This window comes from Tachypleus tridentatus, chromosome 5, assembly GCF_004210375.1.
Source record: "Tachypleus tridentatus isolate NWPU-2018 chromosome 5, ASM421037v1, whole genome shotgun sequence".
Taxonomy (NCBI): domain Eukaryota; kingdom Metazoa; phylum Arthropoda; class Merostomata; order Xiphosura; family Limulidae; genus Tachypleus; species Tachypleus tridentatus.
Window position 1 is genome coordinate 34,062,429 of NC_134829.1, and position 27,970 is coordinate 34,090,398.

Consider the following 27,970-nt stretch of genomic DNA (forward strand, 5'->3'; position numbering starts at 1 on the left):
GAAGGCAGCTAGTCATCACCACCCACCGCTAACTTTTGGGCTACTCTTTTACCAACGAATAGTGGGATTGATTGTCACATTTATAACGCCCCTACGCCTGAAAGGGCGAGCATGTTTGGTGTGACGGGGATTTGAGTCCGTGACCCTAAGATTACGAGTCGAACACCTTAACCCACCTGGCCATGCCGGGGCTTTCTAAAATTAGATGCCAGTCAAAATGTCATGGTGCAACAAGATTCGCTTACATGTGAGTGTTTTGAAATTCCTATACATATATTTATGTTGCAGATTTTCATAAGTATATATTTGCTTTCGGTCCCAATACCCTCCTCAGAGGTTCCCCCCCCCCCCTTCAATCAAAAATTGCTCCTCACCTTCGGTGACTCTGCAAAATGTTTGAGGTGAGGGTGCACAATGCTAAACATTGGGTTTCGGTACTAGCGATGGGCAAAGCACAAATAACCTATTATGTAGGTTTGAGTTATCATACAAACGAACAGTTTAAAAATTGAGAATCATAGGTGGCTAACATCATACAGTAAAGTCGAAAGTATAAAACATTCATGATATGTCAAACAATCATGAACTAAACAAATGTTGAGTGATTGCATTAATACTTTGTCAAGCGTATTGTTACAGTGGTCCTATGTGTGGATATAATTTCTGATTAACCTGTACTAAGTTGTGGTGCGCCTTTGTTTGTGAATTAGGCTTAAAGTTACAGAAGTATATCTTCAGCACTGCATATACACCTAGGCCAATCTTAATTTAGTTTAGGTTATTTGGCACTTGTTTTCGACTTATTTTTGATACATTTGCAAAGGTAAATTATTATTTTTATTTTTGGAACTATTAGATTACAATATATACAACGTTAGGTGTATTCTAAATTTTATTTAGATTACGGTTGAATCTTATCAAATACTTTATTAATATTTTTGATTATGTATTATTTATTATCACGAATTGCTTGCTAACAGATTATATGTAACTACAAAAATATTGTGGCCTGTGTTTACTTAAATGTTTTGATTTATTATGCAGTTTGATTTTATGAATAATTGTAAACAAGAAATTGAATTACTATAAGAACAACTATTAATACTACAATGCAACTTTATGTTTTAGCCTAGGTTAAGGTCAATGAAGTACATTTGAAGGTTTCAGTTTTAGCATTTCTGCTCCAATTTGCATCGTATGATAGTTTAGGGGTAACAGTAGAGTATTGGTGAAATTATGTACTAAACACTGGCAGTACTACTAGTACTTTTATAGTAATTAAAACAGTTCACTTCCTATTTCAAAAATTCACAAATTTGACAGTATTTCACTCAGTGCCTTTCTAATTCATAAAATTATTGCTTCATGCAAAGAAAAAGCTTGTGGCTTTGTTTTCTGTATGTTTTAAATTAAATGATTTTCTGAGTGGCACTTTAAAACACGTGTAATTCATTAGTAATGCTTATATGTGACCTTGTATCTAAAATCAAGGATGTGTATATTACTCGAAAATTAAATATTTTAGAGGTTTTTGTGGCGTTTAAATTGTGTTGAGTTGATACTGTAAATGGGAAGGTCCAATATTAAGTTACTTTGGTTAAATTATTGGGGTATTGTTTAGAAATGTGTACTGTGCACCCCTTGGGGGTGCGAGAACATGTTAAAATTTTTTAGGGTTGTGGGGCATAAAAAAGGTTTGGAACCACTGATTTAAACCATAGTAAATGTTTAACTGACTTAGAGCACATACTGCTAAACACAAATTAGCAAGGTGACAGAAGGCCAATTTAGCAGTCAACCCTTTGGGATATCCATCTAAAGCAGAAAAAACAACTAAAAATATGCCTTCATTCACCCAGTTTGGGACATAGTAAAAATGAAGGCTTGTAATATTATAAACCTGATTTTGAGATTTATAGTGGACACATCACAGAAAGATGAAACAAAGGTCTTCATTCACACATCTGTATTGAGCAAAAAGCTTAAATGATTTTAAATCAAAATGTATGCTGCAATATTAGTTTTTATCCTTTATAAGAACTGAAGTTTTTTTAAGCTGCAACAAAAGAAGTCTTTAGGTGACAAAAGACCATTCAGTACATCAAATTACAATAGTAAGAAATTCAAAATGGTACATGTGTCAATGGATGGAATTTACTATTAAAATGAGTGGTGCTGAAGTTTAGAGCTAGTAAAGGAAGTTGAGAAAGTTATTATTAAATTAAAATAGGATTATAAGAATCTTAAGTGTAAATATTAAATACACCTGAAGGGTTTTTATGAATAAAGAGCAAGAAAAATTTTAATACAAAGGATAGAATATAGCCAAGGTTAAGAACTTCATTACTAATGTCTTTTTAGGTAAAAAATTTTTGATCTGGTAATTTTGGAAATAGTTTCCTTAAATTCCTTTTTGGTAAAGGAAAAAAAAAAACTTTTGAAAGAGCTTTCACCCTTATCTTAAGTTCTGTTATTGGTGCAAATTGTGCTACATTCTAAATTAAAACTGTTCCAAAGGCTATTAAAATGTAACACTGTTTGAACTGGAGCTGTCTGAAAATTTATACTTGTATATTAATTAAAAAGTCACTTTCTTAAGAGATTGTTGGAACAAAGTTTTAAAATGTGGATGTGTTATTTTATGGAAACAGGCTGAGATCTCTTATTTTCTCCAGAGAAAGGAAGGATAAGAGGTGGTATTCTTGGAGTTGACAAGAGTTTTGTAGAATTGATTGGATAAAGGCCTCTGGTTTTTTTTTGTATCCTGAAAACAGAAGAATGAGAAGACAAGTTTAATATTTTGAAAAAAAAAAAAGGCTAGGCTTATTAAGACAATTTTATTTTCTGAAATGGTGATTGTCTTTTTAAATTACTTGCCATTGGCAGTAATTTAGGCTGGTATTTTATGAGTTTAAAAGTATAATAGATAATTTCCTTTTAAAATATGTTTCAAGGTTTCTCAAAGAGTGCAACAATTTTGAAGTATTAAATGCTTGCTAGTTGTCTGGATATTTTGTAAAATGTCCTGGTGGTAGAAAACAGTGATGATGGTTGATGTTTTAATACACACAACTTAATAGAGGATATCATTTCAATGCAGTATTAGTGCAAAAACAAAATCTCGTTATTTTCAAATGTCCGACTAAACTGATAGTCAGTAAAATTTCAAGTGATAAAAATAATTGTATCTGTTCTAAACAATAGACTATTAGAAATGCTGTTAGCCCAGTTTGGCTTTCTTTTCTTTCTTTTTTTTTTAAATGCACGTTTAATCTTTTTGAATTGCCATTACGTAGAACTGTATCTCCAAATTCATCATCTACTTGTATTTACTTGGTGGCGTATCGGGATTCTATTTTTCCTTGTGCCTTCATGTGGGCCTGGTGTGGTCAGGTGGTTAAGGCACTCAACTTGTAACCTGACAGTCGCAGGTTTGAATCCCTGTCACACCAAAGATACTCATCCTTTTAGCCATGGGGGCATTATAATGTGATGGTGAATCCTATTATTCATTGGTAAAAGAGTAGCCCAAGAGTTGGTGGAGGGTGGTGATGACTAGCTGCCTTCCCTTTAGTGTTACACTGCTAATAGGGACAGCTAGCACAGATAGCCTTTATGTAGCTTTGTGCAAAATCCAAAACAAAGCAGACCAAGCCTTTGTGTGTGTATATGTGGGACTTTAAAAAATGAAATAAAACAGAATATAAGAAAGAACACTAAATATATTGACATAGTGTGCTTTGTAATAACCTTTCACTAGTAGTAATTTTAAATGCATATCAGCAAGATACTTACAATGACAGGAGGAGATACCCAGCACACTGATAATCAAGTAAATCTATGTCATTACATTAAAACCAGTAAAAATGTTAAGGAAACAATAATGATAAATGTTGTAGTCACATAAAATGTGTAATATTTTATGTGTAATAAAGCTAACTGAACTGAATACTTAACAGATATATGTATATGTAGTTGCATGTACCTTTCATGAACTCTTCAGTAAGGAAAATACTGTTAATTTACAAATAAAGTTACCAAAAAAATAGAAAGCTAAGGATAATGAAAATCTATCAGTCTTAATAATCTTAAAACAACAAAGGAATTGGAACTTAAAAACTAGTACTCTGAAAACTACTCAAATGTAAATCATGTCAGTGTAGAATTTAGTAGCATCCATGTATGTCATGTAAACATACAAGCTTAAAAAATCTCACAATAACTTTTGTAATTCTTTTCATTATGTCAGTTTTATAATTTTTACATAGAAGCCTGTTTTGTATTGATTTTAATTTAATATATTGGATTTATTTTTTTCATAAGTAAACAGTAATAAAACTATTAAATTGATATTGAGTAGATTATTTGCAAAAAGCCAAGCCATAATCAAATTGTAGTTTTGATAAACCTGTTCTGTCATAACTTTGTATCAGCTGTGGTTGTTGCATGATATACTGATTTGCATATTCAAAATAGTTGTAATATAAGAATTTAACCCAATATTTTATTTCTTCATGTTGGTTTTAAGTCCTTTGTTTTCCTTTAGGTAGTCAACATGGACAGAAAAATAGTGCTTATTGTGAGTGGAATGGTTTTTGTTAGTTTTCTGTCCATTACTCACCAGTGTAATGAAGGGGTCTGTGGATCAATTGTAAGCAAATGTATGCTTACTCAGTCCTGCAAGTGTGAGAAGACAAATGTGACTTGCAATAGAAACTGTTTCTATTGCTTGGATGATTTGTATACAGAGTGTTGCTCATGTGTTGGTAAGTAAAAATTAAATGAATGTGAAGTTGCTATAGGTATCTACACAAAATACGGAAAGGTTTTAGCCAAGTGTACAAGTCTGTTGTGTACAAAAATATTGTGGTACAATATGTGTAAGTTTTACTTACACTCAAGATATGTTTTGGAATAAATATTGTCAGCCTACTACTACTTTGACAGATTGGAGTGCAAATAAGTATTCATATGAAAAATAAAAATACTTTAATCCATCATACACATCACATTTGCATCAGAGAATTCTATCTGGTGTTCACCATAATATGAACTTTTGCTAAACCAGCAATGTAGGATAAAATGAATAATTGATAACTCCAACAGCAAATACATAATACCATGTTGAATGAAACTAAGAAATTGTGGTATGCACACTTTTACCCCCACCTTTGTGCACATAGGGTTAAAGTGTATAAGATAATTTTCTGTTGTTTGAATGATGTTTATACAGTGTTGTTAAAATGATAGTATTTTGGATACAGACATTATCACTAACAAAAATAATTTGCAGGACTTTTTTTTTTCTTCAGAAGATACTGTAAACAAAAAAGATTTAAAGTTTGAATAATGTAATTCAGTTACTGGCTTAATTTAAATATGTCCACTATAATATAGAAATATATCCAGTTTGTTGTTACAAATTTGTCAAGACTGTCTTAATCTCTATATTGAAGCAATAAAGATGTGTTTTGAGAATTTGTTAAATAACATTTAAAACTTATAAGGAGTAAAAAATTATATTTGTGAGCATTCATTTAGTCTAAAACTTGTTGCTATAAGCCATTATTATTTTGTTTACAAAAAACAATGTTTTACCAAAGACTGTAAGTCTGCTTATAGCTACAGATGATCTAGTTTAAGAGGAAAGTGTATGTAAGATGTTAAATTTATAAATTGCTATGAGTGCAACCATTACATGCTTATGTAGAGAATATTTAAAAATGTTTTCTCTGTGGTTTTTGTTAATAAGGGTTTTAGTATTTGTGGAAATTGATTTGATAGAAGATTAGTGGATTCTTTGAAGAAGTTGCTTTATTGAATCTTTAGTTGAATATTTGGTACTGTGTGAGAAAAGAAATTCCTTGTTTTCTAGAGCTGTGTCCTAAACCCAATGATACCGATACAGATTTGAGTAAAAAGTCGCACGTTGAAGACCTTCCTGAACCAATTCCAGCACTTTTCACAGTATTGACCGAAGAGGAAGACCACAAGCTTCGTTGGATATCCTACACATTCCCAGCACACATAACAATTATTACTGCAAATGGAAAAAATGAAATCAAGTTTTCTTCAGGTGAGCTGGGCACATCATATTTAAATACAAAACAAAAATCAACCAGTTAAAAATACATAAGGTTCATTATGGAGTTTTAATTATTCCTAGGCATTACAATGTACACATGTGATAGGATTATTTAATCTCTAAACCCGTAATTTTGTGTGCATTCTGCTGGAATTATTTTCATGATGATCTAATAATTATCAACACACCTCATAAAATGTCAGTTCCGATGTGGTAAATTGTTCTCTCACATAAATAGCTATTATTATTCAGTGCTGCCATCTGTATGCAAAAACATTTTTATGCATGCCATAAACCTTTAATCCTTCACTCGGTTGGAATTTACTAATTCCAATGTATCTCTCATGTAAATAATCATGTGACAACCCTTCAACAATAAAAGTGTGACACATTCTTCTGACATGTGTGACTCCTCCAACTCAGTTTTACTGAACTGTCATTTCTCATGTGGCAATATTCATGTTGAAACATTTGGTTTGTGTTTTATTTTAATATTTTTCCATATCTTTGCATTAATTTCTCTCAACAGGTTTACTCTTTATTATACAACAATAATATTTAACATGTTATGCTGTTTCAAAGTGGAATTATTTTATATTTCTACCTGACTTATTACTTCATTACAAAAACTTTGTTTGCCAATGCAGTTTTGTTTTGTTATTTATTTTGCATTATGAATTATACATTACCACTTTGGATGTTTACATGTTTTATTAGCACATGAACACAGGGGAAGATTTTTGGTTTTATTTAATTGGGAGATTGATAATCCAGTAAACTGACTTTTGTCAGGCCTTGTCTCAAGCTTGGGGATTACACAGTTAATAAACAGTCCATCAACTAAGGAGAGATAAGATGCTCTACTGTTATGCTTTTTAAATAATTTTATTGTTAATGTTATTATCTGTAGTTATTTGGGTTACATAACACAAGTTTTGTTAGATTGGTTAATGCTCATAGCCAAGTTTAGGTTAACAATTAGTCTTAGTTGTATGTTTTGTCCTAAAACATTTTCGTAGGCTTTCCATTGTCTTTTTTATTTTAGGATTACCTGTAGTTCATGTTATTGGTATATCAGTTATTAGCTTAACTATATTGTTGTTTTTTCCATATATCACGCTTAATAAATATATTATTGTCACTTCACACTTTCTTAATTTTATACAATCACATCTATTTAATTTTTGTTATTATTTCTGCCTTATCCTTCTTTCTGTTCACTTGGTTAGTCCTTGAACTTGGGTCTATACAAACTTCTTGTATTGTATGTACTTATTGTTTGGTTATGTTTTATTTACTTTTATTTAGTTTTTAATGATATCCTTTTTCTTTATTGTTGAATTAGGCTTCACAAGTATTTTTGGTTTACCTGTAGTTCTTCTTTTGGGTCAATCAATTATTAGGCTAAGTATCTTGTGTGGTTAGACTGAATAAGTGTCTGTTACTTTCAGTTTAAGCATAGTTCTACTTACAGGTTAATTGATAATTAGGTTACACATCTTTTCACCAACACATAACATTACATATAAATGTTTATTTCACTGTACAGTTTCTTAACCTTTCCACTGTAATGTCTATTTCACTTTAATCTTTATAGTTTTTATGCTTTTTACCATTGATTTAATTTAATTTATACTTCTTATCATTAATTTTGTTTTTGAGAACCCCTTGGGCTAGGGTCTACCCTACCTGCTCCCAGTATTGCTTGCCTTCCTTGTATAATGGATGAACCCAGTTTCCATCTCCTATCTTCAACATTCCACTTATATCTAGGAATTTTTGTGGTATACCTCCTCCTCCTTCCTTTCATATTGAGGTCTTTGTCATCTTTAGTTCATTCCTTTCACACATTGCTTCTTTGCTTTTAGGATTTTTTAGGGTGGAAGCAGCTGATTGATTACCATTCACTGATGATCTTATAATCAGTTCTCTCCACTTTAATTTTGTGGAGCTTCTTTAGTTTCAGGTGGGTATCTGTACTGCTGTATTCAATTTTTTAATTATATTTTGTTTCATTCTGAAATATCGTCTTTATTAATTTATGTTTTTTTTTTTTTCATTTGTCTTGTCTGCTCAGTGCTGATTGGGATTCTAGATCAATCAGTTCTATCTCAATCACTTCTTGTGTCTTTCTTGTTTTAATGTGTCTTTGACCACATTTGAGTGGGCTGTTTCTGCAGGACTGAAAATGCCCATAGTACACTGATTATCTTTTATTTTTTCACCACAGTATTAGGTACCAGTTTCATGCCTTGACCTTTGGATTTGTTTTGCTTTCATGAGTGTTTTATTGGGCAGTCTGCATTTCAACTGACTTCCACATTTGGAGGGTTTTACTAACATTTTTCATTGGATGTCTAGCTTTGGTTAAATCCTTTCAATAGAGTGTCTTGACATATTCCTTTACTCCTTCCATAGCTGGATTTTCCAGTTGGATAAGTTTTCCTGTTACATACATGTTATATGCTTTTCAAGGTGTGTGTTTCTAAATACCCCCTCAATCAGGACCTTCCATTCCCTTCCTCAATTGCATTTGAGGGTATTTTCCATTATCTGAGTCTTTTTTTGGGGGTTTTTCTTGTAATTTTCATACTTCCCTTTTCACCTGTGTGTACTGCTGCTGCATTCTCTCCCTCTTCTGGATTTTTTCTCTTTACTGATGCTCATCTCCAGAGGTGAGGGGTGTGATTCTATCAGTAGGAGACTTCAAGATAACAATCTCCAGTTGAAAAGTTTTATTCCTTTCACACCTAAACACTTCTACCAGTTCAAGGTGCTTTAGTTCACATACTTTTTCTTGTCTGGTTTGACTGATCTGTTTCATTTCAATTTTTTGATTGTGATTAGCATATCTCATGAACCAAGGGTTGGTCTTTTTTGTTCCTTTTGAGGTTAACAGTGGATTTCCTTTTTAACACACACAAGCACATCTCCAGGAGGATTATGTTTCAGCCATTTTGTTTTTGTTGTTAATTGATTTTTCCAGTCCTGACACTTTCTCCCAAGAAATAACCTTTCAATTTCCCTACATTTGATGGCTCTCGTCTTTGAGGTACTCTTCCATGTGAATTTTTTGAGTCTCTTATCACTTCCATTTAGTTAACTTTTATTTTTGATCTCCTGGTTTGTCATCCCCTTGTCTTAGCTGTGGTTAAATTCAAGCAGTGTTATATGAGTTTTGTTTCTCATTCCATCTGTCTTCTCCAAAATTTGTGCACCCATGTTTCTGATCAATCTTTCATAGCCAACACTTTCTTGGTTTTCTCTATTGTTTTGGTTTTGTTTGTTTCTTTTGTTCTGGATTGATTTCATCAATGTACATTTTAGTGGCTCATGTGGTATATTACTTTTAACTATTTAGTTTCTTTGCATCTTCCACATTTCTTCTCAGAGGTATTCCCCTCGGTGTGGATTCCTGAACGTGGTGAGGGGACCTTCCAGGGAAGGTTCTGTTCTTTCAGTTTACCTCCTCTTGGATCTAAACATCCACCCACGTGTTTGTCATGCATGGCAACCCACAAAAGCGAGGAGAGGATCCTGATGGTTGAGGGGTCCAACCCTAACACATCACTTTGGCCTTGAATTCCTGTAGACGGGTGGCCTTGGGGTGGCCTCCCTTGGGTCAGTCGGCTGGTCCACTCGGGCTAGGGTCAACCAAGTATCAGTGTTGGATGTTCTCAACAGGTGTTGTGGACACTATATCTGATGCTGGTGTCTGAGTATAGTGCTTACAAAACCCTGGCATTGCTGCAGTGTCCTTGTTTGATATTGTAGTGCATTCCCTTGTAGGGCTCCATGGTGGGTGGAGTCAGTGGGCATTGAAATTTCCCTCTTTTTGTTCTGGATACTCCAATTAAATATCTTAATAAAATAGTGAAAAAACAGTCTACAAGTAAACAACCACATCTTGAAGATTCTGAGCAGAAATTTTCACCATCCATACCATACCACCTGTTGTACCTCATTTTCTTATATTGCACTCACTTTCAGACAAACCTTCAGGGAAAATGTCTTCCTTTTTCATTAAGAAGGGTTTAGAGGGACTTGCTGGCTCTCTAAAGTCAATAAAAAAGCTTCGATCTGGTAACATATTGGTGGAAACATCCACATCTTAACACAGTGAACTCCTGTTGCATTCAAAGGCTATTGAGGATATACCTATAGAGGTAACACCTCATGCTACTTTGAATTCATCATGAGGAGTTATTGTTGAGAAGGATTTGAAGAATGAGGCATATCTCCACTCGCAAGGATGGAATAATGGTGCTGACCGACGTCCTCATTCTCACATTTACGTCACCACGTCTGCCTGCCATCATCAAGGCAGGTTATCTTAATGGCAGAGTACGACCATGCATTCCAAACCCTCTCCGATGTTTCCAGTGTCAATGGTTCGGTCATTCAAAGACATCATGTCGTGGTTCCTTGACGTGTGCTCATTGCAGTGGCAAGGATCATGATGCTTATGAGTGTGAAACGGACTCTCATTGCATCAATTGCAATGGCTCTCACCTGTCCTACTTTCATTCTTGCCCTAAATGGTTAGAAGAAAAAGAGGTGCAGCAATTGAAAACAATTCATAACATTACCTATCCTGAGGCTTGAAAATTGCTGTCCACCACCTCATCTCGGATGTATGCTGCTGCACTTTGTTCCACAGCTACTGTGGGAGTGCAGACAGATCTTTTTGTGCCTCCTGAAGAATTGTTCTCCAAACAAATGAAAAGTCTTTTGACTTCCATGGTTAAAAAAGTTTGATTTAACTTTGACACCTATCTCCATCCCTTGTATACATTCCACCAAACCCCAAGATCCACATTCTTTGGTTCCAGGTACAGGCATTTCCTGAGATCCAAACAATGACTTGTTATTATCCAGGGGCATTCCTCCTTAACTTTTGTAGCAACACCTGTTTTTATTCCCACCATGACATCTGCACTCAGTTGTAAGTCCAACCAAGTCAACATCAAACAATCCTCCATCTGCCATGACTGAGCACATTGTGTTGTAGATAGAATCAGCCCCAGTGTTGGTCAGCTCACGCACAGCAAGGAATCGACTTGTAACCTCACCTAATGATGAAAGATACCTGATATAAATTATCAGTATAGAGGTGTTTCCTGCATCATTTGCTTCATCTGCTTCAAGAGCAAAAAATGGGAGAGGCGATGCCCGAAAGTCTGCCTGCATGTCATCGTGAACTACATGATTTAGGGCACTGTACATATCATCTAGAGACTGGCTGTGGGTGTATATGAAGCTCTCTGTTCCACTTTGTGACCGAGTCTGTAGTTTATTTAGAGAGGTCACTCCCTATTGAAAAATATATAAGAACTTGTGTTTTGAAATAAGACCACCAATTAATGTAATGAACAAAGATATTTGGAAAAGTTGGCTAGCTACTTAATTTTTGATAGATATTTTCAAAATGTTTCACTTTTAGAAAATTGTCAAATTGTCTTTTGTTTTAAGAAAATACTGTAGAAAACAAACTATCTTATTAATACTAGAATGAAGAATATTCATACATTGAATACTTGTAGTGAAAGGAGGGAATGAAACTTCACAGTTGGGATGGCTTCCTTTGCTTGTACAAGTGATGTGGCCATCTGTGCCTGAATGCCACCTTTACACCCCACATACACAGCAGCAGTTGACATGTCCTTCTTCAAAACTTGTGATGCTACTGCACTGTGATGATCTCCTGACCGTGCATGCTTCACAAAGTCATCTCTTTTCGGCTTAGTAGCAGTTTTCCCAGTGGTAGCATAAATATTTGTCTTCTTGTTGTCCCTGCTTAATTTGCAATGAAATGTATTTTGTTGGAAAACATATTCCAGCCAAGGAAACTGTGAAAACCAAGTTTCTTTAAAAAGTCTGTGAAAATTGCAGGTGTATATTTTTTTCACACCGACAGTCTGATCACTGCTGCAAGCTTCAGTTTCTTCAGAGCTGTCTTTTCTTTTGGAAGTGGATTTCCCACCATCAGTTGATGTTGTTGCTTTGACCTTCTTTTGAAAAAAAACTTTATATATCTAACTGTTTAGACGTCTTTTTATCTGATCTAGGAGTTGTCATGATCTCAATTCAAACACATGTCCAACGAAACTTGGGATTTCCACTTTGATACACACCATATGTTGGTTTGACGAAAGTCAGGTTTTCTCTGCTTACTGTTTGTGTACCATGGGCAAAATCAAACATGTAGCATAAGAAATGAAAATAAAAGAAATCATTAGCATAGCTGAATAATAATTTTTTTTTTAAATTTAATTTGTTAGTTGTCATATCCCTGAAATCATAAAAATACATATATATATATATATATATATATAAAAAAATATAGATTACAGTCAGTGGTAGTTTTTAAAGACGTTTCTTGTTTCTTCAACTCGCTGGGGGATGCCTCTGGTCATTTGTCATCATTAATGGCGTGGATGGTGATAAAAACCATGAAAACTGTTAAGACTGAAACTTGAGCAGAATAAATAAAGTTAAACCATCCAAGGCCCGAAAAATTATTATCTTTCGCCACTGTGGCAAAACCAACACTAGATTTTTTTAGCCACAGGTTGTTTTTTTTTGTCAATGGCAATGTGGCTAATGGCTAGCAGAAGCCTAGATGTGTTCAATCTGTCTTTGCCACTTGACACACTTTTGGAGGCTGTAGCCATTTGTATTTCCTTAGGTCATACCATCACTGTTTGTTCTTTCAACCTGTCACCTGGAGAGACATATGATCAATCACACCTTGATGCTCTAATTGAACAGTTGCAATTTCCCATTTTCATCCTGGGGGACTTTAATGGACATCATCCCCTCTGGGGAAGTGCTAGTATTGTAGGAGGGGTTGCTCTGTATAGCGTATGCTCTCTTATCACAACCTTTCTCTTTTTAATACTGGTTCTTCTACTTATTTCCATGTACTTAGTCAGTCCTTTAGTGCTATTGATCTCTCAGTTTGTTCCCCTTCATTATTTTCCAATTTTTTTGTGGAGGGTTGACAGTAATCCACAAGGCAGTGATCATTTTCCTATAATCTTGAGAGAGACTGGCTGTGGTCAGTGCCACCTGACCCATGTGCCCCAATGGAAGCTGGATTAGGCAAACTGGCCCTCTTTCACTGCTACCTCAGAACTTGATCCTGCCATTGTGTGTAAGCCATCAATAGACGACTGTGTGGCAGCAGTAACTGACTGTATTATATAAGCAGCTGCTCAATGTATTCCTGAAACCTCGACACGTTTTCCACTATATTCTTGTCCATGGTGGAATCCTGCCTGCCACATGGCACAGAAGGCTCAAAAACAAGCATGGGATACTTTCCGTAGGTATCCCACACTCTCGAACTGCATCACTTTCCAGCAGGCCTGTGCACATGCTCGATGGGTAAGACGTCAAAGCCAGAAGGAATCTTAGATTAAGTTCACAACCAGCATATCCTCTACCACCAGTTCCAAAGTCATTTAGGACAAGATTTGAAAGGTCAGTGGGCAATGTCACTCTGACCCCCTCTTGATTTTGTTCTCTGATGATCAGGAAGTAACTGATACCCAGAGCATCGCCATTACTTTAGGTGAAAGCTTTTGCTGGGTATCTAGCACTTCTGCCTCTTATTCCACCTTCTTAGCCATCAAGACTTGGGCAGAGCAATCACCTCTTTCCTTTTGAGCTGATTGTTTCTATGATTATAATCATCCCTTTACACTGGTGGATCTCAAACTGGTAGTACATCTGTTGGACCTGCACCATCTATGTCCTGCTTCTCTTGCTGTCCTTTTGGTTGTTTTTAATCCGATCTGGCAGGAAAATGTTTTCCTGATGCCTGGTGCCAGGCTATTGTCCTATTTTTTCTAAGCCTAGGAAGGATCCCAATATTCCTTCAAACTCCCATCCAATAGTTTTGATGAGCTGTCTCTGTAAAACCTTAGAGAGGATGGTTAATGCTCGTCTTGTTTGGTTTCTTGAATCAAACAACCTCTTCTTGTCCACCCAGTGTGTGTTCCAACGACAGTGCTCCACCATGGACCACCTCATTTGACTTGAAAAGTCAATCAGAGAAGCATTACTCAAACATCAACATATTGTGTCAGTATTCTTTGACGTTAAGGAGGCTTATGATACAACATGGAGGTATGGCATTTTGCAAGACCTCCATATATATGGGGTACATGGCCATTTGCCCATTTTTATTAAAAATTTTTTAATGGACAGGAAATTCCGAGTTCGTGTGGGTTCGACACTTTCCCGTTCTTTTCTACAGGAACTTGAAGACCCTCAGGGCTGTGTTCTGAGTGTCACACTTTTCAGTATAAAAATTAATGCCATCACTGAACAACTGTCTCTCACTGTTGCAAACGGGCTCTATGTCGACGACTTTCACATCTCGTCATGAGGTATATTGAGCGGTAGCTACAGAATGCCCTCAATTGTTTACTGAAGTGGACCACAGCAAATGAGTTTATCTTCTCTCTCTCTAAAACCATTTGAATGCACTTTTGTTGCCAATGAGGTATTCACCCTGATCCTGAACTCTGTATTGGTGAAATTGTGCTGCCTGTGGTCTTTGAGACCAAGTTCTTGGGGCTTATCTTTGATCATAAGCTGACCTTTATACCACACATCAAGCAGCTACAGGTCAAATGTACAAGAGCACTGAACATCCTTCATGTCCTCTCTACCACCACTTGGGGAGTGGTTCGACATTCTATGCCAAAGATATATTGTGCTCTTCTTGACCTATCTTTAAGTCATCTGAGAAAAGTAGATACTCCTGATTGGAAATACTGTCTGCTATTTGCTGAACATCTTTTGACCCATCCTTCCATTCCTATTTATACAGATGGTTCAAAATCAAGTGACTGTGTAGGTTATGCCATGGTTTGTTGTGGTTCGGTGGTTGCGTGCAGAATCCCCTCTGCAGCTTCTGTGTTCACTGCTTAACTGTATGCTATTTCTCTTGCCCTGGATCACGTAGAAGCTAAACAGTACACGAACTGCACGATTTATACTGACTCGCTTAGTTCTCTACTGGCCCTGGAATTGTTTCATGTTGGTTCACACCCTCATCTCACCAATATTCAAAACCAACTCTCCTATTTCTCATTAACATCTACTTCTATCCAGTTTTTCTGGATACCAGGCCACATTGGTATTCACAGGAACTTGCTCGCCGACACTGCAGCTAAGTCTATCTGCTCTAGCACTATCATTGCTGTGCCTGTCCCATACATTGACTATGGTCCTGTATTCAAGGCTCGGCTCTCTGCCACCTGGCAGTCGACTTGGAGTGAGCAATGCGAAAACAAGCTTTTCCAAATAAAACCGTATATTGGACTTTGGCTGCCTTGTTCCAGTAAGGACCAGAAAGAGGAAGTTGTTCTAACTAGACTACGCATTGGTCACAGTTTTTTAACTCATCATTTTCTTTTATCTGGAACTGATGCACCGGTGTATAGTTGTGTAACACTCCGATCACAATAAGCCACATTTTACTTTCTTTTCATCATTATGATTCACAACAACGACACCATGCTCAAAATGGTGTCACCATCATCAATAACACTGCCTACCTTGGTAGTGTTTTTAATATTTTATAAGCCATTAATCTTTTTAATGCCATTTAAGTTTTTTAATATATACTTCACACCTTTTTATTGTGGCTCCCTTTTAAAAATCACAGTTCATCTAGTTCAATTTGAAATTAGAAACTGACCGTAATATTAAGTAACTCAAAACCAAGACTGGAAAGGCCAACTTCAGGTGACTGACGGTGGTTTTTGTACTTACCTATTAGTCTTCCTGGCAAGTTATGATCATTACAGTCATGCTACAGAAAGTCCTTTACAACTTTATTCACTGTAGTTTTTCTCTTGATGTTGTAGACTAGATGTAAACATTGGTTTTATACTATATATATATTTTTTTTAATTTGTTTTGTTTTACCTTAATTTCCTTTTATGAATTGTACTGAATTTACTTTTCCCTTTTTATCGGACGTTTGGCACAGATAGCCTAGCTGCTTTGTGCCATAAAACACTAAATCAACCAACCAACCAACTCGGAGAGATTCAGATGATCCTCTCTGTCCATTACGTGTTGTGAGTTGCTTCATTGTTTTCAATTCTTCTTTTTGTTAAAACCATTTCTCATGGCCTCCCCTCCTACTTCACACTTTTGTCTGTTATTCTTTTCCCATTCTTCCTTTACCCATTGAGTTTGAATTGTGATTTGATTGCCTTATTATTCGTTGTTTCCTTCTTCCCATCATCACTTCATTGTGTCTTCACCCTAATCTCACACACACACACACACACACACACACACACACACACACACACACACTGTTCATTAAATGTACTTCAAATATCAAACACTGGGTATACCTCTCATACTATATACTACATACTCTCTCCAGTTTTTGCTTTGAGTAGCTGTTTCTTCCATGTCTGGATACTGTCACACATCTGTTGCTATTCTTCACTCTTTCATGAGACTGTGACTGGGTAAGTTACCTTGTAGTATATATACCTCTTCTTTTTCAGGGGTATCTCCCTCTTTCTTTATTTCTGGATCTTGCACTGTGGTGAGTTGTGCCTTCCAGTCATTTTTTAGCTGTTCAAATCTACACTGTAAGTCATCTAGATTTACATATTATTCCATGGCCACCCAACATACACTGTGGAGATGGAGTGTTCTACAAGATAGCTTGTAAGTTTATCCTTGAAACAGATTTGTTTCATAAGTTTGCCCATCCCGAACCATATTCACCGATGGACTACAATGGTAAAGCAGAAGGGCTGACTATCCTTGACATTTCTTGTGTTGAATAAAATGGTATGGTTTGCTTTTCATAATAGAGTTTTGTGGTTTCCCATTGCACTGTCTTAGTTGTCATTTTTTTGGACTTTCCACTGCATTTGTTCACCCTCCCCTCTCTTCACACTTTTCAGTTGAGTTTCAATATTCTTACCTCTTTCCAGTTATAAAGTTGCTGTAGTTGTGGACTATGGAGGAAAGGATTATAAAACCATCCATTTAAGTGTAGGGCATGGGTTTTTATGCTGGTGCAGATTACATGATCTCCAGTGTGAAACAAAAAGAATTGAGAGAGAGCCATCATGTTGCAATTCATCCTTCAATTAAGATTCCTCATTCTATTCCCATGTAGATGTCAGTTTGCAGCAGCTGGGCTTTTATATTTAGAGTTGAACCAATCAGCATAAGTCCTCACACGTATTACAGATATTTATATTAATTATCTCTTGTATTTTTTTGTAACTCCATCAGTGTTGTGTTTTATGGTGCAAGTCTTTGCAAAATGGTTATGATTCTTTCCTTTCTATTGTCCCTCAATTCCTGGTAAATTTCAAAGTTGAGAGGAATGGTTTACATTAATTAGTTGTTGTTTTTGCTGCCAGGTAAAAGGTTCCCAGGTAGATATATCTGTTTTTTATATTATCATGTGTCCCAGTAATGAATTGGGGAATAGTGTTCTTCTGGTCCCATGAACTTTAGGTGAAGATAGTATGATCCTCTCTACTACTCCCACCAGATGGCTGAATTTTGGATTGTACTTAATTTGTCATCAGTCTGGGTTTTGGCTAGTGTTATGATCCTCATTCTACCTCCACATGGATGTCAGTTTCAAGTGGCATGGATTTTGGATTTGCTATGTATGGTCCATTGAGCTATAGCCACTTTACATTTAGGAGCACATCCTTTTATTCTTACCCACTTTTGTATTTTCTGGGATTAAGCTCCATAAATATTGTATGGTTCAGATCCATAGTTCTCTCCCATTTGGATGTGCTACTCTATATTTATGTTGACATATGCCACATGTTTCCACAATAGGCAAAGAGTATACCTGGCTCAGAAGCAGTGCAGTCTCCCACATCAGATCTTTAATTGTAAAGATCTCCTCATGGGGAATGTCCTACAGACACTTTTGAAGGATAGCTCTTTCCTTCCCTTGCACTGGTCCATCCACCTATTCATTGTGGGATTTTAGTTATTTTTGCATATAAAAGGCAGCACTGAATAAAAATAGCTGTTTATGTTAGTGGAAATCCATTTTCAGTATAGGAAGGTTATAACTTTATTTTATTTTTCCTTTAGCATCAGGGGTATCCACATGAAGTATTATTAAGTAAGTAGCCTTACACATCCTCCTGTTGAACATTTGGTGATAGAAGGGTGTATAGAGAGACTGGGTGGTTGCAAAGTAGTCTCAAATTCTAGGTTGTTTGTCAATGCCCTTTAATTTTGTCATCACAAGAAACTTCAGCAGCTCATAGTGAGTAAAGAGAATCCAGTTCAAATACCTTGACCTTTTCTAGGCAAGCATTTTCTTTGCAACTAGTGCTTTGGAATATTCATTGATATCAGTGATAAGAGCATTACTTCTATTTTTTACAAATAGAGCTCTGAAACAGTGAAAGGGTGATATCATTGATGTCAGTGTATACACCAGGATCATCCCTGTTCATTGGCAAAAACACAGTCATTACTTGTAGCTGACTTATCTTGTAAATCTAACTCAGCCCAATTATTATCTCTGGCTCTGTAGTGGAAATAGATCTAGAAGGCGAATCAGTATAGTTAGGGCATGCTTTCTTAGTCTCTTCGTACCTTCAAGTGCTGGTTGGGTGATGTACCCCTCTGAGAAGCACTTGAGCTGGGTCTTGATGACAGATCTGAATCTCTTCTAAAGTAAATTCAAGTTAAGAATCAACATCATCTTTTAACTGGTTGAACAGGCCTTTTACTTGCTCAGCAGTAAAACTTTTCAATGGCTTTTTTTTCTACTCGCCATATGTGTTTTACAACTGATTTAAACAAATTGCTAGACTTCACAAGAAAATGCTGAGAAAATCATCTCAGACACAACTTGTTGATTTGAAACTTGTTTTAAAGCAAACAACGGTGCTTTATGTAACTTACAATCTGTTTATAAAAACATGGATAATAAGATGGTTTGGATTAGTTTTCAACTAAACGGACACAAATGGTATCACTTTCTAGTGGGTAAATTGGGAATTTTTGACTGGACACTGTGTTTACTTGGGTTTAAGGAGTTGAGTCTTTAATCTTAGAATATATAAAATTTAAGAGTAACTAAAAAAAACAACCATCATGCTTGTTTTTGAGTTTAAAAATCACCATGAAAAGTTTTTATAAATTAGCTCTTTAATCAGTAAAATAAGAATACTGATAACATATTTTTCTCAAAACATTTTCTGTTAGATGATCCTATGGTCATTAATCTGAATGTGTCATTCTGTATATTTATAATGTTTTGTGTTCACCATGTGCTCAGTTATTAACTCAGTATTTAATCAGTTTGACAGTTAATCTTGAGTACATTCAAAAGCTTATGATACTAATAAATTTCTGAGATTATTATTATTATTATTATACTTAGATGATGTATTTTGATTATATTAAATCTACAAATATAATTTGCTTACATTTTAATGAAAAATTAGTTTAGTTAACATAATGCAGTATCACTGACAATAATTTAAAAATTACATATGCTAATTATGTATATATATGTTACCTATGTGTGCTTTTATGTGCACTGTAAAAAAAATGTGCAATGATTACATAAGTTACTCTGTTATGAATGTGTCTAGCATTCACTTAAAATAGTTTTCACATATGTATCATTGACAGTCATTCTGGAAGCAATGTGAATATACACTGCATGGTCAAAAGTATGTGGACACCCCTTCTAATTAGTAGGTTCGCCTATTTCAGCCACACCCATTGCTAACACGTGCATAAAATCAAGCATACAGCAACAGTTTGGGGAAGGCCTTTTTTGTTTCAGCATGACAATGCCCCATGCACAAAGCGAGGTCCATAAAGACGTTGTCTGCTGAGGTTGGTGTGGAAGAACTCGACTTGCCTGCACAGAACCCTGACCTCAACCCCATTGAACACCTTTGAGATGAATTGGAATACCGACTGTGAGCCAGGCCTTCTCATCCAACATGAGTGCCCAACCTCCCTAATGCTCTTGTATTTGAATAGGAGCAAACCCCTGCAGCCACATTTGAAAATCTAATGAAAAGCTTTCCCAGAAGAGTAGAGGTGGTTATAGCAGCAAAGGAGGGACCAACTCCATACTAATACCCATGGTTTTCGAATCAGATGTTCAACAAGCACATATAGGTGTGTTAGTTGGGTGTCCATATACTTTTGGCCATGTAGTGTATCTGTTCTCCACATTAGGCTCAATTTTGCTAAACATTAGGCTTTATTTTAAAAAATGGTAAAAGTAGTGGAACATAATTTTTTGTGATATTGTGAGATATCTTTCTGAAAACACAAGTAGTTGGAAATGATGTAGAAAGAGAAACAAAAAGTATTTTTTCCTTACAACAATATCTTTTTTTGGGTGGGTAGGGTGGGGTAGAACCTAGTGAGAATGGCATTCAAAAGGTTCTGTTGTTCTTTCTAAGTGCTATAACTATTTTGTATTTAAGAATGTATGTTGCTATATTTCTGTTATATTTTTATAAATAACACTAATTATCCACTGATTTTAGATAAGTGCATCCATCATTTAATGTAAGTTATATAAGTTCACATGCTGGAAAGTTGTAATTTTAGTTAACAGTATGTTAACAGAGTATTAAAGCTTATTGAATAAGGGCACTTAATGTAAACGTAACTAGAGAGTATGACATGAATTAGATCTCCACTGAATACCATTTCTTTATTGGTAGTTTACGACTTTGTTTAAAATTAGCTAATTGAAATGACAAGACTAAAATATGTGCCAGCTAACCCAGTTTTCATTGTAATTTTTTACTATAATCTATTAAAAGTTGGAATTCTTACTTTCTAACAGTAAGAACAGGAATTGAAGATGAAGACTTGGAGGACCAAGAAGTCAACTGTACTGTTGCTTACATGTCTCAGTGCATGTCGTGGAATAAGTGTAAAAGTTCTTGTAGGTCCATGGGAGCAGCAAGCTATCGATGGTTTCATGATGGTTGCTGCGAATGCATTGGCTCTACTTGTATTAATTATGGAATAAATGAAAGCAGGTAAGCAAGCGGTACGAGTTCTCTCGTTAATGTCTGTTAAAGCACAAATCATTACTGGCTGGAACAAAAAATTATTTGATGCTCAGAAACTTTTAATTATTAACTGATTGTGGAAAGTAAATATCTGATATTAATGGTTTTTTTTTCCTTTTTTTATTCTGCCTTATTTATTTCTAGTCTGTGACTTTGTTTATGTTAACTAGAATCTCAATTTAAACATATTTTGAAGTAATGAACATCCTTTCCAGTATTGCACATGAAGTAACCGTAATGAGTGCAATAATTGTATATTATTAATTAAAATGATTACTCATTTCTTGATGATAAATATTTTGTAATAATAATCACATTGAAACTAAAATGATATGAACAGAACCTGTGTTTTACTTAATTAATGATGAAGAAGTAACTCCTTTTTAAAAATATATAAAAACTGTGATTAATGAAAATATAATTTTACTCATTAACTTAGAAGATTTTTCTGAATTTTACTAGTACAGTTAGTTCCACTTTAAGGGACAGCTCTAGTTACTTGTAATTACATGGTCTAATACTAACAGTGGTACTTTACCTAAAGCCTCTCATTAGATTGGCAATAAGTCTCTTGGCTTAAAATGTTAAAAACAAGTTTGAGTGCTTGGGATGCACACGGCACAGTTAGCCTGTTATGTGTAGCTTTATGCTTAACAAGAAGCAAATCTCACATAGATTGCTTGTGTGCTCACAAATTAGCAGATACAAGGTGTTGTTTGCAGTAAATATCACTTGTACTCTTCAGCTGAAATCCACTCAGTAATTTAAATTATTGTTGGACGATAGGGAAGTTCAACTATAACATGTTTTTAAATATTATACTAGTTTAAAGATTTTATTTTCAGATGTTATCAATGCCCTATTGAGGAGGATGAAGTGAGTGAAGAGGAAGAAGAGATAATAAAAACACAAAAGAAATCTTTTGATGAGAAGAAATTTGGCAAACCTGATATAAAAGACAGTGGAAAGAAAACCTCAAAAATATAAATGGTCAATAATTTTCAGACTGGACAAAAGGAAAAGCTGGAGTCTGAAATCTTACTTTTTGTCATCAAACAATGAGAGCAGTTTTATGAGACATTGGATGAATGATGAGGATCTGCTTGTACTTAAATACTATACATTCATTAATATCTAACAGGTTAGACAAAAAGATTCATAACAGGTAAAGCCAAATACTGTTTCTGTGTATACTGGAATATTATTTTTAATAATTTGTGTAGAATGTTAAAAAACAACAACAATTTGCTAACTGATGTACGTTTTTCATGATGACAAGAAACCCACTTGAAGTAAAAATGTATCTCAGGATGACTCATATGGGTATTAACATTTTTACTAATAAAGCAGATTGAATATGACCTAAAATGGTCAAACATTTTTCTCTGCTTTATTAGTAAAAGTGTTAATACCCATACCAGCTGTCCTGAAATACATTGATACAGGTTTTATCAAAGTAAACAGTAGCATAAGTAATCCATATAATTATGCATATATAAGTATATGTATGTATGTATGTGTGTGCATGCTCAGATAGTTTGATTTTATTTGTTACTATATAAGCAGTGAAACTGAGCACAAAACCTATAATGATTTTCCATAATCACCAAAACCATCTGTTAAACTTTAAATATTCTAACACATCCATTATCAAACTTTATTTTTCTGCTACACAACAAGTTATATTGTTTGCCCTAAGCAACTAAATTTTTTGCAGTCCCTACCAATGTTTTAATATTACAGTAAACTGTTTTTGATTACAAGTATTTGAATTTGTATGAACTGTGAACATGGATAACAATATTTTATATAAAAAAATTCTATGGTGATTTATGACTTCATATTTTTTAAATATATTTTTAATATTCAATTATATTTTTTTGGTATTTATATAAAAGTACTATTATTTGACACCCTCATTTAATCCATTGCAATGTTTTTTTTTGTATGACATTCATTAAACATTTTTAAGTCATTTTGTTAACTTGTATAACATTTTAAGGTTGTTTTTCTTCTCTTATTGTGTTTAGTCAGTCTTCATTTGTTATTATTTAACTGGTTCATTACATAATTGTAATAATTTCTTCACTTGACCACTGTTAATATTAAAAAGCCAACTAAACTTTAAACTGTTAGGCTTAACATCAAAATAAAAATGTTAACACATTAAAAAGATAGAACTGTATGTTTTGAATTTAAAATATGACAGAAATGTAAGAAAACAGAAATTTTAGCTTGCCAAAATTATTTCAAAAATTCTGCTGACAGTATACAAAAGTTAAAAAAATTGCATCTCAGTTTTCGTTATTTATATACTGAGATTGTTTTGATAAGTTAAAAACAAGTAGAAGGTGAAAAGTTATTCTTTTTTAACTTGAGAATGAATTGTTATTTTATTGTGTATTCCTGACTGTCACTTTGGTATTAAGTTAAATGTTTATTTTTTATTAATGTTTGTGCCATATTCATGTTTACTTTGAATCTCATAGTGCCCACACTTCATATCTTCCTATTATTATAAATTGTTGAGATCATATATTTGAATGTGCTCTTGTTATTAGTCCTTTTATATAACAACTCTTTTTTTGTCATTTTGTTATTGTAACCTTAAAAAAAATCAGTACACCATAACCAAATATATCATCTGCACACAAGTTGTTTAAGTTGCATTATAATTCTAACTTTCTGTCATGTTGTTTTAAGTCATTACTGTAACACTACAAAAGTTTATTGTTGTGACTAATCTAGAATGTTTATTGAGTTGTTGTGTAGTTCTCATAACTGTTTAGATGTTTTAAACAATGTCAATAGTGTTTATTTACTTCATTTAACACACCTTGAGATGGTGTGTTATTTAGTTCACAATGGTATTTTGACTGTAAGTATTTATCTGATTAACAAATCAATTAGTTGAAACAATTTATTATAGCCAAAATCATGTTAGAAATATTATTGATGTTCTAGTTAATTAATTATATAGTGTTACCCCATAAGTAGTAAGATGGGAATATCTGTAGGAAAACATTTATTTTCTGATGGCAATCTCTATCTAACTGAATGCATGAGATAGGTAAACAAAAGATGTGCTCAGTCTTATATGATACAAAGAAAAAAAGTATTAAATTTATGATGTATCAGTCCTGTTACTTTTTGGCCACCTTTTAGAACAACTTTGTAAAATGTTCATTTACTCGTTTATATAGTGCTTAATTCATCAGACACTTTTTATTATGTTAAGTTAACAAGTATGTGATAGATTGAGATGCTGGTTGGTTTTACTAAATACACATTGTTTTAAGTACTGTGTGATTCACGTAATGTGACTGCTTTCTGGTTTTATTCATGCTCTGTACTAGATTATACTGATTGGTTTTAAGTAACTTAGTGACTGTTTTTAAACTAAATTTAATACATTTTTACATAAAAGATAAAAGTACAAAATTATTAGACTCTGGACTTGAGAGTACTTCTGTAAAAATGTATTTATTATTTTTATAAATATCAGAGGTACACATTGTTAAGTATAGTTTTATAATTGCAGAATGTCTTATAAAAGCTAAAAGTCTTAGAATAATTTCATTGTTAATTTTTTTTTTATTTCTAATTAACATATACTTAAAAACAAGTGTGTAATATTGTTTTCTGTAACATTATCGAACAACTCTCTTTGAAAAATTAACGTTTTGATTCCAACACAACAGTTTTTGTATAACTTTTAGTTGTTTTTTTTTCCCTGTAAATGTGTTTTCTCATTCAGGTTGAACTGTTGTGTGACTTTTGTAGTGTTTTAAACTCTGATAAAGAAACTTAGTCATGGAAACAATATCATTCTGAATTGTGTGGTTACAAGTTAACCAACCTTCAACATGTATTGTGTAAGGAAGTTATTTTAAGTATGAGATCTGATCAAGAGAAATTTTAATATTTAAAACAGATATTCTTACTTCTTGATTGTGTGTATGTAAACTTCTTTTCTGTTTCCTTCATCTGTGTCAGTTTTAGCCTTCAGGTTTGGTTTTCCTTTGTGTCCTATGCTATCTGAAGTTATAGTTTATTTTATTTTCTGTGTGTTTTTTGTCATTAGACTAAATTTACTTTTTTAGAGCAAAATTCATTCCAAAATAACTAATAGGAGTTCCATACAGATATCTTGTGTGCCAAAACAAGCATCTTTCATCATTTCTGTTACAGAGTGTATGTTTTTAGTAATTAATCCAACAGCGAAGTCTAGGTTGTAAGATTTCTAAAGTATGATTCTTGATCAGACATATAATAAGAAATTTATATAAAATTATTAAAGAATAGGTCAAACAATCACCTTTTATATATACATATCTTTGGGGGAGGGATGAGATTTGAAGCTGGCACTCTTCATCAGTATAACCATGGTGGAATGTTTATTATTTCTTTCATTTCTGTACCAAAAATGCTAATAGTGTAATTAGTAATACATATATTGATGTGTTGAACAACTTTATTACTCTGAAAGAACCCAGCTTCCATACCTTAAATTTAAGCTTTTTCTCTACTTTTGGTTTTTAAATCCTACAATTCTAATAACTTTCAATTAAAGTCCAAGGTTTTTAACCTTATGCCATTATCAATAATTAATTGTTTTGCTTATCCACTTGTAATAATTTGGGACATTAATGTAGCTTCTGTACATTCCAGTTTTGGATAGATAAAAGAGCATTGTCTTAAGTATAAAAGAGCTACACATGATATATCAGGAAGTACAATTGTTATACTTATGAATACAGTATCTTTTGTTTTCAACTTCATCTTTAAGAATTCCATTAGTTGAGATTAGTATAAATTTGTATAGTGGTATTTTAAAGTGAATATATTCACTATCCAGAACTAACTGTACTTATAATTTGTATTTTTTTATTTTTACAATGTAGTATTAGGTTTGTTAATATGTTATGCTCAAAAAAAGTTAACTGTCTAACAGAATTGGATATAGTATTAAGGCACAGATAAATGAATCTAGCTTGATAGATATAATCAGATTACCTATTGGACCTCAGAAGGAAAAACACTTAGCAGGTCAACAAAGCTAGGTCAAAAAGTGGAAAAAACAACAACAGATAAACATAACTCTGTCAGAATCAGATGAAATATTAGGTTTAACAGAAGTTATACTGACCACCTATCAAATGTATTGTAATTTGTAGCAGAATTATACAGTTAAGATCTTGTGTACAGAACAATTAAATTGATCAACAGTGGCATTAAAATATTGAAGTTGAAATAAGTTATATCAGTACAGTCAGGTGGAGAATGTGAATGGGGAAAAAAAATGACTTCCAACAGTGAAAAGGTACTTTAAGTAAAATTTATGTTTTTAAAACTGTATTAACTGTCTTTAAATGCAAGTACAAATATATTCTTAGTGTCAGAGCTGCCTTGTTCAGCAATTTTTCCCCTATGTTAGAATATTAAGTGGAAAATTTCTCAAAACAGTTGGAATGTAGTAATGTGGTTTCTATTTAACTGTTGCAAATAATACACTGATATAAATGTTTTTATATAAACTAAACTAATTTATATTTAGCCCATTTGTGGATAAGGAACTGGTAGGGTTATAAAAGCCAACATTTTGAATTGGTAAAATGAGAACATGTTATCAGGAAGAAAATACTTTGGTGATCTCTTATTTGTAATTACTATAACAATGGTTATTATAATCACAGGAAATATTAATTCAAAGTGTTTTGAAACCTAATACCACAATTATCCCAGATTTTAATATGTTGAAAATTACATATATCAATCAGATGGAGATTGTACTGTGAATGTTACCTAAGGAAAACTTTAAGGAAGTTTTTGAAGGAATATGAAATGTAACAATTATCATGGTGTGTAACACCTTAGGTTGTGGTCAAGTATGATCTTTTGATCAGAAATGTGTGTTACATTAAGATTGATGCTATTTTTTATTAGCAGCCTTATTATGATTTAGAATCTGAAGTATACTTGTGTTTGTGAGTAATGTATTTAATGTTTTTTTTTGTTAATTAAAATGAAACAGTTGTTCAATAATTATAGAAAATATATTTTGTCTGAAAATGTTATTCATTAATTCATAAAATGCATACATTTTAACTGTGTTAAAAGTGGAAAATACTTAAGGCTTAGTACTAGTAATGCATTGTAATGTAAGGACAAAAATTAGTTCAAACAATGCTTGGTAAATGTACTTACAATAATATTAATGTGAAGAAGTGGAAGTATCAGAAGGTTTATTATGTAACTCATCTAATTCTTGTCATTGTAAAGGTGAAACAATACAGCATTTGTTTTTTAGTAACTATATAACAGTATTTTCACTAAGAGTGTCAAGGAATCTCTGTATTGGGCTTTTTAATCTTTTTTAAATATAATTATTTAGTTAAACTGGTAATTTACTGTGCTCTCATGGTTGGTATCTGTTACGAGGTATACATTGTTGTGAAAGGAATACTTTCAAATAACGTAACTCAAAATCACCATATTTCATGTAGCATTGCTATAAAGGAGATATGGTTGGTAACTTAAAACATGTGGTACAATTCCAGTGTTTATATTACAAATAATATCAGTATTTTTTATAGTCTAGATACAGTTTTTTAAACAAAGTATAGTAGGATTTTTCTTTCAAGTGTTTAATTAACACCTGTTTTGAGGCAGTTTAAAGAAGTATTTTGTGCATAAAGCTTTTTTATATTGAATAAAATATATTGAGAAGTTATTTTATGGGGAAAGTTTCATGTAACAAAAGAGTAGTAAAGAATTTGAATATTTTTTT

General features: G+C 33.6%; 1 protein-coding gene across 3 annotated transcripts; it reads left to right on the forward strand.

The window, feature by feature from the left end:
• The first annotated feature begins 202 nt into the window (after window positions 1–202).
• LOC143250897 (twisted gastrulation protein homolog 1-like) lies at window positions 203–27,966 on the forward strand. Of its 3 annotated transcripts, none has more exons than XM_076502062.1 (5): window positions 203–247; window positions 4,547–4,766; window positions 5,876–6,076; window positions 20,949–21,147; window positions 22,026–27,966. In XM_076502062.1, exons 1-5 carry the CDS (start codon window positions 206–208, stop codon window positions 22,165–22,167), a joined length of 804 nt encoding a protein of 267 aa, XP_076358177.1. In that variant the 5' UTR covers window positions 203–205; the 3' UTR covers window positions 22,168–27,966. The 3 variants fall into 3 exon arrangements, with proteins under 3 accessions (XP_076358177.1, XP_076358178.1, XP_076358176.1); XM_076502063.1 differs by lacking the exon at window positions 203–247 and adding an exon at window positions 448–823; XM_076502061.1 differs by lacking the exon at window positions 203–247 and adding an exon at window positions 3,782–3,832.
• Window positions 27,967–27,970: the final 4 nt, after the last annotated feature.

Bases quoted from the DNA above. Each gene is read 5' to 3' on its own strand.
- LOC143250897 (XM_076502062.1), top strand. From the start codon at position 206: ATGCCAGTCAAAATGTCATGGTGCAACAAGATTCGCTTACAT. The intron at 248-4,546 runs GTGAGTGTTTTG...GTTTTCCTTTAG, and splicing joins GCAACAAGATTCGCTTACAT to GTAGTCAACATGGACAGAAA. The intron at 4,767-5,875 runs GTAAGTAAAAAT...CTTGTTTTCTAG, and splicing joins AGAGTGTTGCTCATGTGTTG to AGCTGTGTCCTAAACCCAAT.